This window comes from Pelmatolapia mariae, linkage group LG23, assembly GCF_036321145.2.
Source record: "Pelmatolapia mariae isolate MD_Pm_ZW linkage group LG23, Pm_UMD_F_2, whole genome shotgun sequence".
NCBI lineage: Eukaryota > Metazoa > Chordata > Actinopteri > Cichliformes > Cichlidae > Pelmatolapia > Pelmatolapia mariae.
The window spans coordinates 12,850,296-12,867,711 of NC_086246.1; the positions used below are offsets into that span (position 1 = coordinate 12,850,296).

General features: G+C 39.2%; 1 protein-coding gene across 4 annotated transcripts in view; it reads right to left on the reverse strand.

Annotated features, from left to right (window-relative positions):
- Positions 1-17,416, reverse strand: part of LOC134620725 (gamma-aminobutyric acid receptor subunit gamma-3-like) — a 153,901-nt gene that overhangs the window by 7,608 nt on the left and 128,877 nt on the right. Inside the window, exon 9 of one of the 4 annotated variants that reach the window (XM_063466998.1) lies at positions 17,176-17,240. The exons of 2 other annotated variants lie outside the window; for them this stretch is intronic. In XM_063466998.1, coding sequence (XP_063323068.1) covers positions 17,218-17,240 — 23 coding nt within the window. In that variant the 3' untranslated portion in view covers positions 17,176-17,217. Of the gene's footprint in view, positions 1-17,175; positions 17,241-17,416 lie in introns of those variants that run through there. One more of the 4 variants, XR_010092136.1, reaches the window with a different exon arrangement.

Consider the following 17,416-nt stretch of genomic DNA (forward strand, 5'->3'; position numbering starts at 1 on the left):
TCCAAATTCAGTGGCTTTTAATTTTTTTTTCAAAGAAGGGTCTCATTGGTGCAGAGCTTAACTTTTAAGCTCAGTAACTTCACAGCTGAACCTCTGCTGGTCTTTCAGGTGTCGCTGCTCCTTCCCTGGATGAGCAGATCAGCCTGTCTGTGTGTGAAGCCTCAGTGGTTTAGGTTGAAGACTGCACACACAGCTCTGCAGCACTTCTTTCTTCCTGCAGGTCTTGGATAATCTTGTCTGGTTTAGCAGTTGTATGATTATTATCCGTGTTAGCTGTGTTGTTCTCTTCAGTACCCACATTTGAGGTTCTCCACTGTTTTAGACTTGGACATATGACTGAAAGCCTCTTCCAGCTGCTCCTGGCTGCATGTAAAGCCAATCCAGCTGAGTCTTAGAGTCTGAAGTCCTGCTGTTTGCAGATACCAGTCTGGTATAACACAAGTGCTGCCTGTTCAGGATGTCCTGCAGTAGGTATCTGAGAGCACTGATCTCTCTTGTATCATATGGGACTCTGTCCTCATTGGGTCTCAAAGTGGGACTGGCCTGGTGATACCAAGTCCCCGCATTAAGCACAGGGTTACCTCTTATGACCCCTGCGTTTTCCTCCATATGCGTTTGCACTTTGGCCATTGTAGCATCTCCGTATATTACGCATTTATGTTTTTTGGAAGAATTCCATTTTTCTTTTAAAACAAAAGACCAACTTAAAATAAAGTCTTTTATTTTGAAGTATATGCTAAATTAGCAATATGAGGGCCAACTCTGTCAGATAACAGCAGTAAAAACTACATAAAAGCGGCTCATTAAATATTTAAAATTTAAGGTTTATTAAAACAATAACAACCTTCCTCTGGAAATGTAATTATTTATTTATATTTGGCCAATTTGTTAATGCAGTTAAAATAGAAAAATCTGTCCCCCCACAACCTTACCTACTTTGGGAATTTGAACCCATATCTAAAGAGACTAAGATTAGCCATTTTTCTGTATACATCAGTGCTAGCACAATAAGGCACAAGGAGACAAGGCTATGACTAACATGGTGTAGTTGCTTCATATTTTTATGACAGGACAATTTGAAAACTCACTTTTATCCATCCATCCATCTTCTGCTTACTGTATCTGCTAGTGTATCCTTACTAGTGTATCTAGAGGCAGGGCACACCCTGGACAGGTCGCCAGCCTGTCCCATGGCTAACAGTTACAGCAGTGTAAATGCTGTGTAAATGTTAAAAAAATAATAGCTGCTCTTCGTTTCCAAATTCCTCAAATTAACAAGAAACTACTAGAGATGGAGAAAGTAGTGGGACCTGAACATTCACAAAGAGAAGTTTTGGAAATATGTAATAAGATTTTTAAAAAGCTTTCTTTGATTTTGTTGTGATAAATATACGATAGGTTTTAGGCCATACAACCTTGGGGGTTCTATAAAGTGTTAACTATTGACTGGTAAAAATGTTTTTAAAAACCTGTCAAAAGCAGGCATTTTTTTCAACAGTCTGTTATACTGTTTTTCCCCAGAAATTCAAATTAGTTTTTGAGCTATTGACCCACTGAACCACAAAAAACATAAAAATAGCTGCCACTTTCAGTTATATAACAGCAGCAGTGGCAGAGAACATAATGCTGCTGTTGAGTGAAAACATCGGCATAGTTGTGCAATGCTGAGCTTAATGAGTGCCTGTCTTTGTGTAGCCTGACCAGAGCTTGCTAATCTTTGCTAGCACTGGTCCATAGTGCAGGTCTGAAGTGTAAACTGTAATTCTACAAATTCTAATAATAATATACTGTTGTGTGGTCACTACAGCCATAACACATTAATAATGCCTGAGATCAGATTACCAGAGATCAGAGAACTGACAGACACTCTCTGTTATGTAAAGACATCAAAGACACACCTGCGCAGATAAACAGCAACATGGATAATGAATCATAAATGGACATAAATAATTAGGCTCTCTTCTATATTATATAAAAACATGGTTCCAACCGGGATATTACTTAACAGCCACAGTGTCTGTCAAATAAATAAATAGGTTACTGAACAAAAATAATGACTATTCACAATATACTTATGCGTTAATAATTAAGTAGTAGCAAAATGTGATGGCATTAATCTCAATCAATATTACTGCTGGATTTAATGCTGTGGTGGAAACCCATATCATAGGAATGTTGACATCAGTCACTGTATAAGGAGATAAGACCTATGAGTCAAAATGATTATGAAGAAGTCAAAATTTAAACACAAAGTCTGTATGGTTAAATAAAAAGTTAATTTGGAAGTAGTGAAAAAACCTCAGTCTTTAGATTGGGGACATTTTAGACTCTGGTTTCTGGATTTAATCAAATGTAGTAATAAAAAAAACTATGACCTCCTTTTTTTAAACCAAATTAAAACAGACAATACTTAGTAACATGCTACTTTAAAATTCAATTAGGAGATAAAGATTTCCTCTTTAAATTTTAACATACCATCTACTACTTTAGCCTTCTATCATTTCACATGTCTAGTTAACTGTGTTTAACAATTAATCCTTTTTTTTTCTTTAGAAGAAATTGGACTCTGTGATTATGTAATAGCGAAATGTTAAAGCGGCATTCTCCACTGAGATTTATTCCTGACTGTTATAGTGAGAGGCCGCGTCATGCTGACAGTTAACATCCTGACTGATGTACAGAATGTGGTCATTAGTCGGCCTCTGGAGAGGCAGAGCTCTCATCAGTCCACTTTTCTTTTAATGACAGTGATGAGTGATGGAAATGAGGCTGGAATGCTTGCATTAGCTTGACCCCTACAGCAAAAAAACTCACACTGAATTGAAGATGTGTAATAGCCATGTCGGGCAATAACTGCCAATCACCTGCTAAAAAGCTTGTGCATAATCACTGTAACTGGAGAGCACGTTACTTTGGGAGGTAACCAAGCTCTTAAAAAATAGTAATAACAGCCATGTTCAGAATTGTATAATGGTTGTATTTAACTAATTGTGTTGATTTATTTTACGTAATAATATTCCTCACAGTAAAAATGTCAAAACGTCCATCCAATTAAAAAAATGGGCAATTAGAGCAATCATTAAAAAAAAACTACAGCAAAACAAACAGCCTATTCTATCCGACCTTCCAACAGATTAACATCCACCATGGAATTCCAAAAACCTTCCTAACACCCTTTATTTGTCTTTCAGTCCTGTTAGCTATTTGCTATTTAAAAGACTACGAGGCCAACGTAATAATAATGTCTGTTCTTTTCTATTACATTTGAGTTCTTCTGTCTACAAAGTAGATCTAGCTTCTAGGTCTAGTGCAGGGGTGGGCAATCTCAGTCCACGAGGGCCGGTGTCCCTGCAGGTTTTAGATCTCACCTTGGGTCAACACACCTGAATCACATGATTAGTTCGTTACCAGGCCTCTGGAGAACTTCAGGACATGTTGAGGAGCTAATTTAGCCATTTAAATCAGCTGTGTTGGTTCGAGGACACATCAAAAACCTGCAGGGACACCGGCCCTCGTGGACTGAGATTGCCCACCCCTGGTCTAGTGTTTCTGCCAAACACAGTAAAATGCTGTGATTGTTGTGATTTTGGCAGTTACTGAAATACTCAGACAAGTCTCCAACCAACAATCTACTGGGATCTTCCCATACAACCATCTTTAGGGTTTTGCAGAAAATATCCAATGAGCTGCAGGCTTATTCATTCTCTGGCATCAGCATGTTTGTTGCTCAAACAGCTTTGAGCTGCATAAAAAGCAGCAGTAACTAAAATAGTAAATGGACTAGTGCTTTTATAGCTCTTTTCTACTCTGAGCTGTCAGAACGATTTTTACTACAAGCCTTATTCACCCAATCATGTTCATGCGAGTAACTCATCAAAACTCCACATTAAAAGACTGGGGGGAAAAACACTGACTGGTCTGATGATTCTTTATTTCTGTTGTGACATTTTAAAGTAGGGTCCTAACATGAAGCATGGTTTCATCTGGAGTGTTGTTGCCAATCACGTTCATTCCTTCTCATGTGTGCATTTTCTATTGGCTGCTTGCAACCTCACTAAAAATAATTTTCTCTCAGATTGGCTTCTTGAACATGACAATGAGTTCATCATACACAAATTACCACCACAGTTACCAGGTCTTAATCCCAAACAGCTGCTTTGAGATGTGGCGGAACCAAAGATTTGTGCCGGATCTGACAAACTCTTCATGTCATATGGGTATAAATCTGCTTTGTAAGTCTATGCCATGAAGACTTAAGGCATTTAAGATGGCAAAAAGGGTTCTAGCAAGGTGTACCTAATAACAAAGTAGCTCTGAGTGTATTTTCATTACAACAATTTATCTTTGCAGGAGTTACGTTTGCATCGATCAGTTACAGTGTTTCCAGTTCTCTGCTGAGATTTCCAGATCTTCATTCTTGTTGCGAATGCTGATGAGCAGGATGCAAGAAGATTCTGAAATTCTGATAGGATGCCCTTGTCATCATCATTTCCACAGTTGTTTGTGTGGGTCTGTCTGGAGGTAACTTTTAACTGTGTGTTATTGTGTCATTAGTGGCACCGTGGAGTAATTACTCCCCATGGTGTCTTAAGGGAGACCGCTGTGTTCGCTTGGTGACATGAAATCAATTCTTTTTAAGAGAGATGAGCCCAGTGACAGTAATGCCCACCAGGGGCATCGATATCGACTGCTGTGACACATACACATCATTGTCATGGGCTCTCTATCTTTCCCTCTCCCTTCCCTCTTTTCTTTCCACGCCGCACCTCACCCTTCCTCTCCCCTCTCTCTTCTCGGTCTCTTTCATCCTCTTCTCTCCTACATGTCTTTTGTGGTGGTGGTGGTGGTGGTGGTGTGTGTGTGTGTGCCACTGTTTTTGCCTGTGGTTTCCATAGAGACGAGTTGCTCCCATCTATTTCCAGCTACCTCCTCTGGTCTAGTGCTCGTCTAGACTTTCTCTTCTTCGCTGCTCATTAGATTTAAGTGCTCAACTAGGTAAATGAAAAACTCTTCTCCTCATACCGTAGATCCCACTATCTGATCAGACGCTGAAAACAGTATGATCTCAATAAAACAGCACACGCTCTGACAATGCCTTTCCTTCCTTTCTTTTTTATTTGGCTGCTATTTCAAATCAAGGTCGCGGGCTGTCTTTGCATAGATTAATTCATTCTGGGGAAATTGGCGCTACATGATGCCATAGCAACCGGGTGATTCCTGAACCACATGGTGTCTCACATCTACAAACGGAAAACAAAGTGCCGCCGCAAAGAAGTGAGAAAGCTCCACTGCATATGCCTGTAGAAAGCAAATATGCCACCGACACATCAACGTGAGTGCAAAATAATCTCGGCGGTGTGATCACAGCAGCAAGAAAGAACAGATTTTCTGGTTTTGTTCATGAGTTTTCAAACACATGACAGCTGGTATAAAACTGTGTCATACATGTCTGGTTGGTACTGGCTGTTGCCACAATATGTTAACAAATACCAGACACTGACCTTTGTTTTGTGTCCAGGGGTAAGCCAGGTGGAACAGACCACAGCTTGGCGTGTCTATAAATAGTACCGACAAGTACCAGTGGAGGATCAGTGGCCGGGTCACAGGACTGCATGGGCTTTCACTGTGACTGAGACTATAGAGCTTTCTCTCTTTGAACTTAAAAACTAAAAGATACTGAATTTTATTTGTTTTCTGGAAATAAACCTCAGCATTGTATTTATGATTTATTGTATATTTTATTCTATTTATTCTACTGTATATAGTATTTTATTTTATTCTATTCTGTACAGCTGTGTACAGTATTTTATTCTTATTGTATTCTAATTTTTGCTATATAACTTTTGCACTGTCCACTTCCTGCTGTGACAAAACAAATTTCCCACGTGTGGGACTAATAAAGGTTATCTTATCTTATCTTATCTTATCTTGTGAATCTTTGTTGAATAAAAAGCTGTAAATAAAAGATGGATGTAGCCAATGTTCCCTCTAATTTTTCATGTGTCTGAGCGAACACACAAACTCCCTGAGCGATCCCTTGGACCACTGTGAGCAACAGCAGACGTGTGCACTGTGGTCACGCCAGCATCTAATCCATCCAAGTTACATGGTTTATTAAAATAATCAAATTACAGTGTTTACATTTATGTTAGACTACTTTTAAACTGCTTTAGCCCACAACTACAATGAAAATGTAAAAAAATCTAGCCATTGGCCTGTGTAGTATGTTAACACTATTGGAAGTAAAAATAACTTGAACTCCAATTTTGAAAACACAACTTTCTTTTTTCTTTTCTATAAAGCTCTGACTTGTATTATGAGTCTGAGTCTGTGGTCTGGGAGAGAGTCCTGTAACTTTTTGTCTGCAAAATACAGTATATAATGACCAATGTTGGGCAATTAATTATATAGTTACTTCTTCAAAAAAGTAACTCAGTTTGGCAAACAAAGTTTTTTTGCAGCTATTTTTTTAAATGCAGCCAAGGCATTTTTAAATAAACATTTCAAACTATTTACAGAACAATCAGCTGTTCTGCATCAAATTTGATGCCACACAAATTATTTGTGTCACTCCAAAAAATAATTTCTGTCCACTATGAGATAAAGGAGAACATCACAAGCCTGATATCTGCAGGCCTGACAACAGGAGATGTATCACTCCTGTGACACCTGTAACATTCAGCAGTCGCCTCATTGTTCTGACACACACAACAAAACTATTGACTACACTACACACTAACTACACAAGATTTGTGCTAAACGTCTCAAATCTCTCACATCTCAAACACCGCCATCACTCCTAAAACTTCCCCCCGTTTCTTAACAACTAGATGCTACGTTGCCATATCATTTTTTGATTGGTCGACATGGTACTTTTTTGGACGAATAGGAAAGAGAGAGGGGGGTGGAGTTTGTTTTTGCTCACAGGTGGAGAGTGCTTTCGAGCCTTTTTTCTTATAAAACGCAGTTTTTACCGTTTCTTCCCGCAGTAAATATAAACAACGATAGTATTCAGGAAGAAAACCAAACATTGCATATTTTTTGTATCACAACTCTGGTTTTACGTGGCCGATCAACACAATTTAAAAACTGGTATAAAGTCCACACTTTTTCCGTCAGTTGTTGTCAATAGAATGTCAAATATAATGTCAGTATTATCTTTTAATTATATAGGTTTACTTATGGTAGAATGCTGCATGTAATCATTTGTGTTTAGAAGTAAGTAAGTATGTAGTTGATAGTATCCTGAAAGAATGTCTCATCCTAGGAAGCTTGTGTGATTCCAGAGTGTTCTGGTTTTCAAACCCACATCCTGGGAGCATGAGAGAGGTCATACCTTCTTTTATTGTTTTACGGTAGGATAAACGTATCTATGTCTGATTTAGGCTAAGTGCATTTTGTTTAGATGAACTGCTGGACTTCCAGGCCAGCAGGTTAGGAAGTCGGTTATGGACACACACACACACACACGCACACCTAAACATCCACATTCCAATGTAAAGAACAAACACCCACTGATGTATAAATAAAGATCAGGGCAGTGGCACGGCGCGAGTCTCAGAGCCCGCACTTCTGTGCGAGTTCTGTGGCTGCCCTTGCTTGCAAGTAACGAACTGCAGTGTGTGTTTCTCCTCTCTGATTCTCAACTGAAGAAGTGTTTTAGAATAAATCTCCTGACAGTTGTTCCGTCTGTCCTGCTCACATCTCCAATGGTTGTACACGTTGTCATTAACGTGGCTTCACTCCACATCAGCCACGCCGCTTTGCTAGCTAAAACACCGGTGTCGGCACATAAGGACGCTGTCATAGCCTGTCAACCACGTTGATTGGCTGCGTATATTCGAATGTGAATCGCATTATTGGCTGGACTATGGGATAAGGTGGTATCGTTCTAATCCCATACGGGAGCCGCCAGTCACTTACTGACTAACACTGCAAAACAGAATTGTTAAAGTTTTAATTTTAATTTCAATTCAGGTTAGATTTTTTTTTGTGCGCAACGCAGATTTTCTGTGCGCAGAGACCGTGCCAGCAGTGCGCAATTGCGCACGTGCGCAGCTTAGAGGGAACATTGGATGTAGCACAGAAAATCTGCGTTGCGCACAAAAAAAAATCTAACCTGAATTGAAATTAAAATTAAAACTTTTTTGCAGTGTTAGTCAGTAAGTGACTGGCTGCTCCCGTATGGGATTAGAACGATGCCACCTTATCCCATAGTCCAGCCAATAATGCGATTCACATTCGTATATATGCAGCTAATCAACGTCGACAGGCTATGACAGCGTCCTTATGTGCCGACACCGGTGTTTTAGCTAGCAAAGCGGCGTGGCTGATGTGGAGTGAAGCCACGTTAATGACAACGTGTACAACCATTGGAGATGTGAGCAGGACAGACGGAACAACTGACGGAAAAAGTGTGGACTTTATACCAGTTTTTAAATTGTGTTGATAGGCCACGTAAAACCAGAGTTATGATAAAAATATCTGCAATGTTTGGTTTTTTCCCGAATACTATCGTTGTTTATATTTACTGCAGGAAGAAACGGTAAAAACAGCGTTTTATAAGGAAAACGCTCGAAAGCACTCTCCGCCTGTGAGCAAAAACAAAACCAAAAAAACCCCACCCTTTCCTATTGGTCGAAAAATGTACCATGTCGACCAATCAAAACATGATATGGCAACGTGGCATCTAGTTGTTAAGAAACGGGGGGAAGTTTTAGGAGTGACGTCGGTGTTTTGAGACGTGAGAGATTTGCGACGTTTAGCGCAAATCTTGTGTAGTTAGTGTGTAGTGTAGTCAATAGTTTTGTTGTGTGTGCCAGAACAATGAGGCGACTGCTGAATGTTACAGGTGTTACAGGAGTGATACATCTGCTGTTGTCAGGCCTGCAGGTATCAGGCTGTTGTTCTCCTTTAACTCATAGTGGACAGAAATTATTTTTTGGAGTGACACAAATAATTTGTGTGGCATCAAATTTGATGCAGAACAGCTGATTGTTCTGTAAATAGTTTGAAATGTTTATTTAAAAAAACGTCTTGGCTGCATTTTTAGGTAAACAGCTGCAAAAAACTTTGTTGTTTGCATAACTCAGTTACTTTTTTGAAGAAGTAACTACATAATTAATTGCCCAACATTGATCATTATATACTGTATTTTGCTGACAGAGAGTTACAGGACTCTCTCCCAGACCACAGACTCATAATACAAGTCAGAGCTTTATAAAACAAAGAAAAGAAAGTTGTGTTTTCAAAATTGGAGTTCAAGTTAGTTTTTACTTCCAATAGTGTTAACATACTACACAGGTCATGAACAAGATTTTTTTTAATTTTCATTGTAAGTGGGCTAAAGCACTTAATTAAAAGTAGTCTAACATAAATGTAAATGCTGTAATTTGATTATTTTAATAAACCATGTAACTTGTATGGATTCGATGCTGGCGTGACCACAGTGCACACGTCTGCTGTTGGTCACAGTGGTCCAAGGGATCGCTCAGGGAGTTTGTGTGTTCGCTCAGACACATGAAAAATTAGAGGGAACATTGGATGTAGCCTCTCCTACTGGAATGCACACTTTGTCAGCGTTATGATTGCAGCCATGTGGTTTTTGTTGTTATTGGTTCTTGTTTCTTTGCTTACATTTAGTGCAATTGCATGATAGAATGGAGTGCAAATTTATCAGGTAATGCTAGGTTGGTTAGTGAGCTGAATTCATATAGTGTGCAATGCACTGCAAAAACTCAAAATCTTACCAAGTATATTTGTCTTATTTCTAGTCAGAAATATCTCATTACACTTAAAATAAGACACAATCAGCTAAAGAGTAACATTTCATTAAAATATATGAACTTGTTTTAAGACAGTGAATCTTGAAACTAGAAAATTTTCACTGTTCCATTGGCAGATTTTTCACTTATTTAAAGCAAAAATATCTTGTATTAAGTGAAAAAAACTGCCAACGTAACAAGTGAAAACTTTCTAGGTTCAAGATTAAAAGATTGGTAAAAGATTTTGAGTTTTTGCAGTGTGCTAGTGTTAAATAAATGACTTGCACTGACCAAACTGAACCTATGCATACAGGTCCAGTTCAAAGACTCAAATTAACCAACGTGATGGCTAGCAGCCAGCTATGGGCTACAGCTGCCTGTCTTATCACACCTAATCTAAAGGCTAAACAAAATCCAAATGGATGAGTTGCAAAAATTTATATATGCTGAGGCTGTAAGCTTGATATTTACCTGACTGAAGCACTTAAGGCCACCGATTACCCTCTACGCCTCTGTGACTGAGGCCTAAGCTTGTGAATTTATTGATCGAATCACTTTTGGAGACAGCCTCAATTGTCCATCAGGGTGACTGCAGAGTTTCGACAGTTCTACCTTGGCTCAGTCTTTCAGCCCTTGAAGCTGTAGCTTGTATAACAGGCAATTTTGTTTTCCAGGATGATGCCATGATGGTGTTGTTGTTACTGAAGTCTTGAACTTGGCGTTTTCGCGATTGCCATCTTGTTGCTCTTCAACTGATAATGAAATTTGTGAAACAAATGATAACTCTTGACATTTTTGCCTCAAAACCAGATTTGCATCCCATCATAAAAAAGGCTGTTTGTATTCTATCGGTATATTTTCTTTTGAATAGCCAGAAATGCTACAAAAAGATTAGAGATCAAAGCCACCCCCCAAAAAACATATATGTGTTCTGACAAGTGAAATTGAAATTATGTAGTTGAAATAGTTGAAACGGATTAAAAGTTGGTATTGTTTACAAAAATCAGGGTGTTCATGATTTGAGCTATGCAGCACTCTGGCAGGCTTTCCACCGCATCAACACAAAGTACAATACAGTATATATAAGAGCTGACAGTCTGCTCAGTGAGAGCCTTGTTTGTTTATGGTAATTATGCTGATGTGTTCAAATTAATGTGCTGGTGATTGAGGTTAAAATGCTACACGCGGCAACTTCAATCTAATGTGATTAAAGGTGTTTCCCGCAGACTGAAGAGGCCTGACTTAAAGCCCCGACCCAGACGTGTAATCAGTCAAATGGCCCTACATGCCCTCTGACCAAGGAGACACTTGGGAGTAAATAGCCTGATGGGAGTCTACTCTCTACAATATATTTACTCAGCTGCGTATCTTTGATGGTCAGATGACATTTAAGCAACTTTGGACACAAAGAACTTCTTTAAATTTGTGATTCAATTACAATATAAGAATTAACACAATAGTTATCTTATGGCTAACATTTTTGGCCCTGTTGAAAAGGGAGCGTTTAAGAGTGCTTTTCAAAATTGAATATTGGAGATAAAGTAACTCAGATTTTTAGAATATTTCCATTTGGATTTGAGTAAATTACCATTTCAACATTATAAAATCATGTATCTCTTGGTCTAGTTTAGTTTAGACTGGTGTTGTCCAAATGACCCTTGCCACAAGGAGGCCAAGCCACATAAAGTCACTGCTGAAAAGGCCAGAGTGTTATTATCAAAGTACTTAAATAGAAAGTTCACTAGAATGGAAAAGTGTGGTAGGAAATGGTGCACAAGTAACAGGCATGATTACACCATTAAGTGACTTGTCAAGAAAAAATTGATTCAATAGAGCTTCACGAGGACTGGACTGAGACTTTTGTCAACACACCAAGCTCTACCATTCAAGGACATCTTCAGGAAAGGGGCTACAACCCCTGAATCAGAAATGATGTCAAAAATGTCTTATCTGGGCTTAGGAGAAAACGACCCGGACAGTTACTCAGCAGTCCAAGATTATAATTCCAGATGAACGTAAATTTAATTTGGAAATCAAAATTCTCATCTCAAGGTAGAGTAGACACGTTCTGAATCCAAGGGCAGGTTTTTTGCAGTCTGGTGTGAAGTTTCTGCAGTGGGTAATGAGTTCATTCGTCACATCATCTGCTGGTGTTAGTTGTGGTTGGTCAGCAGGTGTTTTATCAAATCCAAAGCCAATGAAGCTGTCTTTTAGAGCATTTCTTGCTTCCATCTCCTGACAAGTTTTACAAAGACACTGATTATCTCTTTCAGCTGTGCTTTCCGCCAGCCCACAGTGCCAAAACTACTACCAAAAGGTTTGCTGATGACGTTATTACTGTGCTTGATTGGCCAGCAAACTCACCTGACCTTGAACCCCATAGAGACTCTGTGGACTGTTGTCAAGATGAAGATAAGAAACACCTAATCCAAAATGCAGAGAACTGAAGGACACTGTCAAAGCACCCTGAGCTGTAGCAACACCTCAGCAGTACCACAAGCCAATCACATGCCCATTTTTTTAATACAATCAACAAAATGATTAATTGTATAAAAAAACATTAGATTTTTTTAAAATTAAGTTATAAGCCATAATCATCAAAAAAGCCATGTAATATTTCCCTTTATGTGTAATGAAAAGAGAATATTCAAAAGTTTATTAAAGCTAAATGACAAAAAAATGAACTTTTTTCTACTGTTTACATGTTCTGAGTTGTGCACTAGCATATTGCCTCATCTCTCTACCGCACAGACTGAGGGACTTGTATCTTTGTACAATCACCTATCTTTAACTCACTGCCTGCTTTGTGAAGTTCCCATGAGGAACATTGTCAGCCCTTACACCCAAGATGACATATCACCGCTGACAAGCATTTGTGTAAAAGACGGGTCTCACAGAGAAATGCTGGGGTTTTAAATGCTGCTTTTCTATTTTTTCGTTTTTGCTTCTCTTTTGCCAGTGCTTGCTGCTAGTCTGGACCTCATATTTGATGAACAAGTACTAACCAAACACTTTGTTGTTTGGGTTTGAAGAGCATTTCTTGGGAAGAAAATGACAAGTGTCCAGAGTGGAGCTGTGGGTGCTAGAGTTTGTCAAACTGAGAAAAACAATCAGTATCAGCTGGTTTAGCAAATGCCCCCAAACGACAAATGTTCCTCTTCAAGTGATAAGTTCTCTAGTGGCGTTATAAATTAAAAATCTTTTCTTTTGGAAGCAAAGGAGAAGTGACAGTCCTCAGATGGAGGAGATTGAGGTGGATGGATGATCCAACAAAACATTGGCAACACAAGAAATGTGCAATTCCAGTTTTCGATTCACAGACAGCACTTGAAAAATTAGGTAATTTTTGTGTTTAAATGGGCCCTACCATAGTCACTGGGTCATCAGATCAGAAAACAGATTTACTTCAGTTACTGGATGACGAGCCTCTATTATATGCTCGACAGGGAATGCTTAGCTGTACCCTTGTGGTTTGTGCCTTAAAGGGATCAGTACTGAACTTCTGTTACCAGAATGGACCTTAATGGACTGATTAGTATCTAGGGGAGTTACAAATGACACGTTCTAGCTTTAAATTCAGAGGACTTATTGGGATAATGGTCACAACAGCCTTTATAAAAGCCACAGTTGAATTCCTAGAGAGTCTAACACCCTCTGACAAAAGGGAAGCAATCACAATATTGCTTTTCTTTCTCATTAACAAGCTACGAAAGTCTTGAATCAATGAATAAATGCCACTGTACCACCAGCTAGTGGTTGCATCTTCATCAATTTCCCAGCACCATCTAGTTTTTCTTCCATTTGAAGAGTCTTATTCAGACCACACTTGAACAATTCAATACAAAGTCTCTCATTGGTGTTTAGGCATGAACATGTGGGGATGGCAAAATGGTCCAAAAACCCTTGCAAGTAATGTGAGGCTTCATGTTTGGTCTGAGTGACATGGATATGGCTTTATTTAAAAAGCAGTAGAGCAATTTATAGCATGTCATTCATCCAAAACCATCATACTATTAGCTTAAAAAATGAGTAAAATGCATTCAGGAGAAACAAAGAAACATAGTTTCTTCACCAAGTTAAAGTGTTCTTGCTAACAGGTCAGAGATTCAGCTCTGTTATGCTTGTAGTACCTAATATAGCCTCGAGCAGAGATGAGGAGGCTACAGGAGGGCTGGTAGCTCACTTCTTTCTTATTCCCTCCAGACTGTTTTCATTCTCAGTTTTGTTGTCTCCAGTCACAACTGATGCTTAAGGCAATTTATTAGGTTTTGCACAGTTTCCTCTGGAGACACGGGTCTTGTGTGTTCTACAAAAATGTTGCAAATCCTTTCTGAGACTTGGTGGTGAAGGGTCTCTTCAAAAGTAACTTACTATTCAGGCAATTATTTCTTTTGCTTTTAAATACTTCTTTTCACTGAGCTGCCCCCTATAGGATGGGTTAATGGCAGAAATCTTAAAACCTAGGAACACACAATTAAAAGCAAAAATGGTAGAGTTTGGGGAAGACTCTGTTCTCTGTGGATCTCCTTGAAGTAAACTTGTGACACTAAGTGATACTCTGTATTTCTCTGGATAATGCTATGAAGCATGATGATGGATGTTACCAGTAGATTCAATTAATTCCAGCACCATGGTTCTTCTTCACACCCCCAAGCTCTACAGTCTCAGCTTCCGCCTTGGTGTGGTTTTATTTCCCATCACCAACCCCCTGTATCTATGTCAAGATCCATTTGCGCTACAGAGATTGAGGTCTAATGGGAATCAGCCTGAGCTCAGCTCTCTTACTTTTAGCTCGCTGGTGTCCACATATCCTGCTGAAGCAGTAATGTATGACTGACAGCTCTTTGGAAATGCCACCTGGAACATGTTAACGGTTTGTCGAGGCACTTTCCCTTTAGCGGTTGGGTGGAGGGTCAGCAGGGGCAGTGGCATCCTCTGTATTTTTCTTGGACTCGAGTTTCTCTTCAATCCGACTTGATCCCACTCCGTCCATCTGACATTTCTCCCTGCCTTTAAGTACCAAAGGCCATCACTTTGCTTTACACTCTTTTTCTGTTCCTCCCTTGTGTCCAGCTTTTCCTGCGCTTATCTCTCCTCTCCCCTTTCAGCTTTGGGATCAGGTCTCAGGCTGACTCTAAAACGGGGGCGTTGTACTAGAGGAGGAAGGCTCAATGACTTTCTGTTGTTGACCTGAAAGTGGATGTTTATCAGGACTGGGGCTGCCTGCTTTTTTGCTTTCGCTACCTGTTGTGAGAGGGAGATCACAAGTCTGTCACTGCCTTTGGTCATGTAATACACCGCCACCCACATACTGTAAGCATTAAGTGACTTGGTTATGTCCTATGCAGGCTAAAAAGGCAGGCTGACACAGGAGTGGAGAGTCAGACTGGCACACATACAGTGTGAGGTGTGTGATTCACATTACAAAGCAGCTGTCATTGCAAAGTAGAAAAACCATAGTAGCTTTAGTCTTTATATGCTGGTTAAAAAAAGGGGAGAAATTAGTATAAAATAAAACCTGTCCAATATATCTCAGTTTAATAGATCTGAGGCTTATGGAAGATAAGAGAATTTGCTTTTGGAAGGAGCAACTCCTTTATTGCTCCTATAAACAAACTCAAAATAAACCTTCGAGTTGTTGTGTCTCTCTTGATCTCTTCACACTGTTTTGATGTTAAACTGTCATCGTGTCAACTTGCATCAGCCTACGAGCAAGAAGCAAGCTGGGCCGAACACATACTCTTGTCATCATCTGCTTTCATTAACAGCACAAGAAAAGAGCTTTCATTTGGCCCAGTGAAGCCAAAGCAATGATATTATATTATTGGTGGCGGCCTCATTGTTCAGAGAAGTGTTTTCTTTGGGCTTGATAATGAATAGGGCGCGACAGAACTCCAGTAAAACTTAGATATTAACGCAGAGACCATCCAGATGACCTTCTGTGATACTGGCAGGCTGATGAAGGGCAGGAGGGACTGAGAGGAATTAAAGAACTTCAGAGTGGCGTGGGTTGTCTCAACCCAAGTGACAGCTGGGGTGAAGGTGGCTAGAGGTTGGAGAAATAATCTTAAGTTTAGTTCTTGGGTCAACATTTGTGTGAAAGAGGTTAATTAGAGTCTAGCTACCATCAAGTGTCACCAAAGTGCCATAAAGCAAGGCACTTGAAGCCAGCTGCTGCAGTGGAGATAACAGTATGATTTAGATATTTGGGGGTCTTACCTGGGGAAATTTGGGATAATTTGAGTGACCAACCAAAAAGTAAATCACGTAACAAAAGGCTTTATTCTCAACAGATGTCAACTAGATTGGAAGTGAATTGCCTCCAGACATTTTTGTTCCCCATGAATGCCAGGATGACTTTCATGTAACCTTATAATAATGAAGTTTTTTTTCTTTTTTAAATAAAACAATCTCATGACATTTCCATTATCCCTTTTTGAAAGACTATATTATCATTGGCATCAAGATTTAAGGGCTAATGAGGAAAGTGCTAAGGACACGTTGCACTGAAGCTACGTGCTAAACAAATAAAGTAGCAGAAACTAGAAGATGTTACCTTTTATAATACCGTTTATGTATTGCTTATGCATTTTGATTTCTGTTAAAAGATTTCCTTTAAGGTCATAGGTAAAAATTCTATACAACAGGATAAATGTGACCCTAGCTCCTCAACCGCTATGCCTAAACCCCCGAGGACTAAATCACCATAGATAGTAACTCCTAACCCTGACGCCATATTAAGGCAAAGTGTTTGATGTGTGTCAGTGGAATCATTATTTACTATATTTCATGCCAAAACCAATGCCAAAACTTGTGGGGAAACAAGTTAATTACAATTTTTACTAAGTGACATATTCCAACTTAGGGTTAGATTTAGGGTTAGAGGGTCAACTGCAAAGATGAGTTGGACTTCAAAGTGTTAACCAGTTAATTTGGTACAGGGGGCACTGGCGCTTAACTGGTTAAAGCAGACACCAGCAACAAACAAATACATTACATGTATAATATTTTCTCACTAAAAATCCAATTATCTCTGTATGCTTATCTGTGTGTCCATATATCATCTAGTATGCACCTAATATCAAATTGTTCCCTACTCTACATCAAAATTTTAGGTGTTTATACTGTGATCAGCATTCAGACGCCACACTCATCATGTTTAAGCCAGTACGAGATGTCATGGACAGTTTAAATACATTTCTATGTCCCCAAAATTCAGCTTTTGCTATCTCTTTAAAAAGTCAGGACCTCAAAGAGAATTTAAATCAAAGCTCAGTGAATATGAACATTGTTTGTCCGCGCAGCATGAGCTTGTAATGAGGCACCCACAGGGGGGAAATAGAAGTCCTAACTAAATAAAATTATGAAGCTATGAATGGATGGGGTGGTCATGAACTCATCAAACACTTACCTCGAGTTCCATCTTAAACCAGCAGCACCTTGCACAACATCATCATCCACAGGAAAGCAAATGAACTAATGATAGGCATGCAGCAGAGAGGAAAATAATTCAAAACAGTTGTCAAGTCATGCAAGGAGAAAGAATAACACTACAACAAAGTATAAAATGGAAACAAGCAAGCTGATGGGACATGAATTTTCATGATGGTTTAATGCACCTCTAAAGTCCCACTGTCACGTACATATTCATT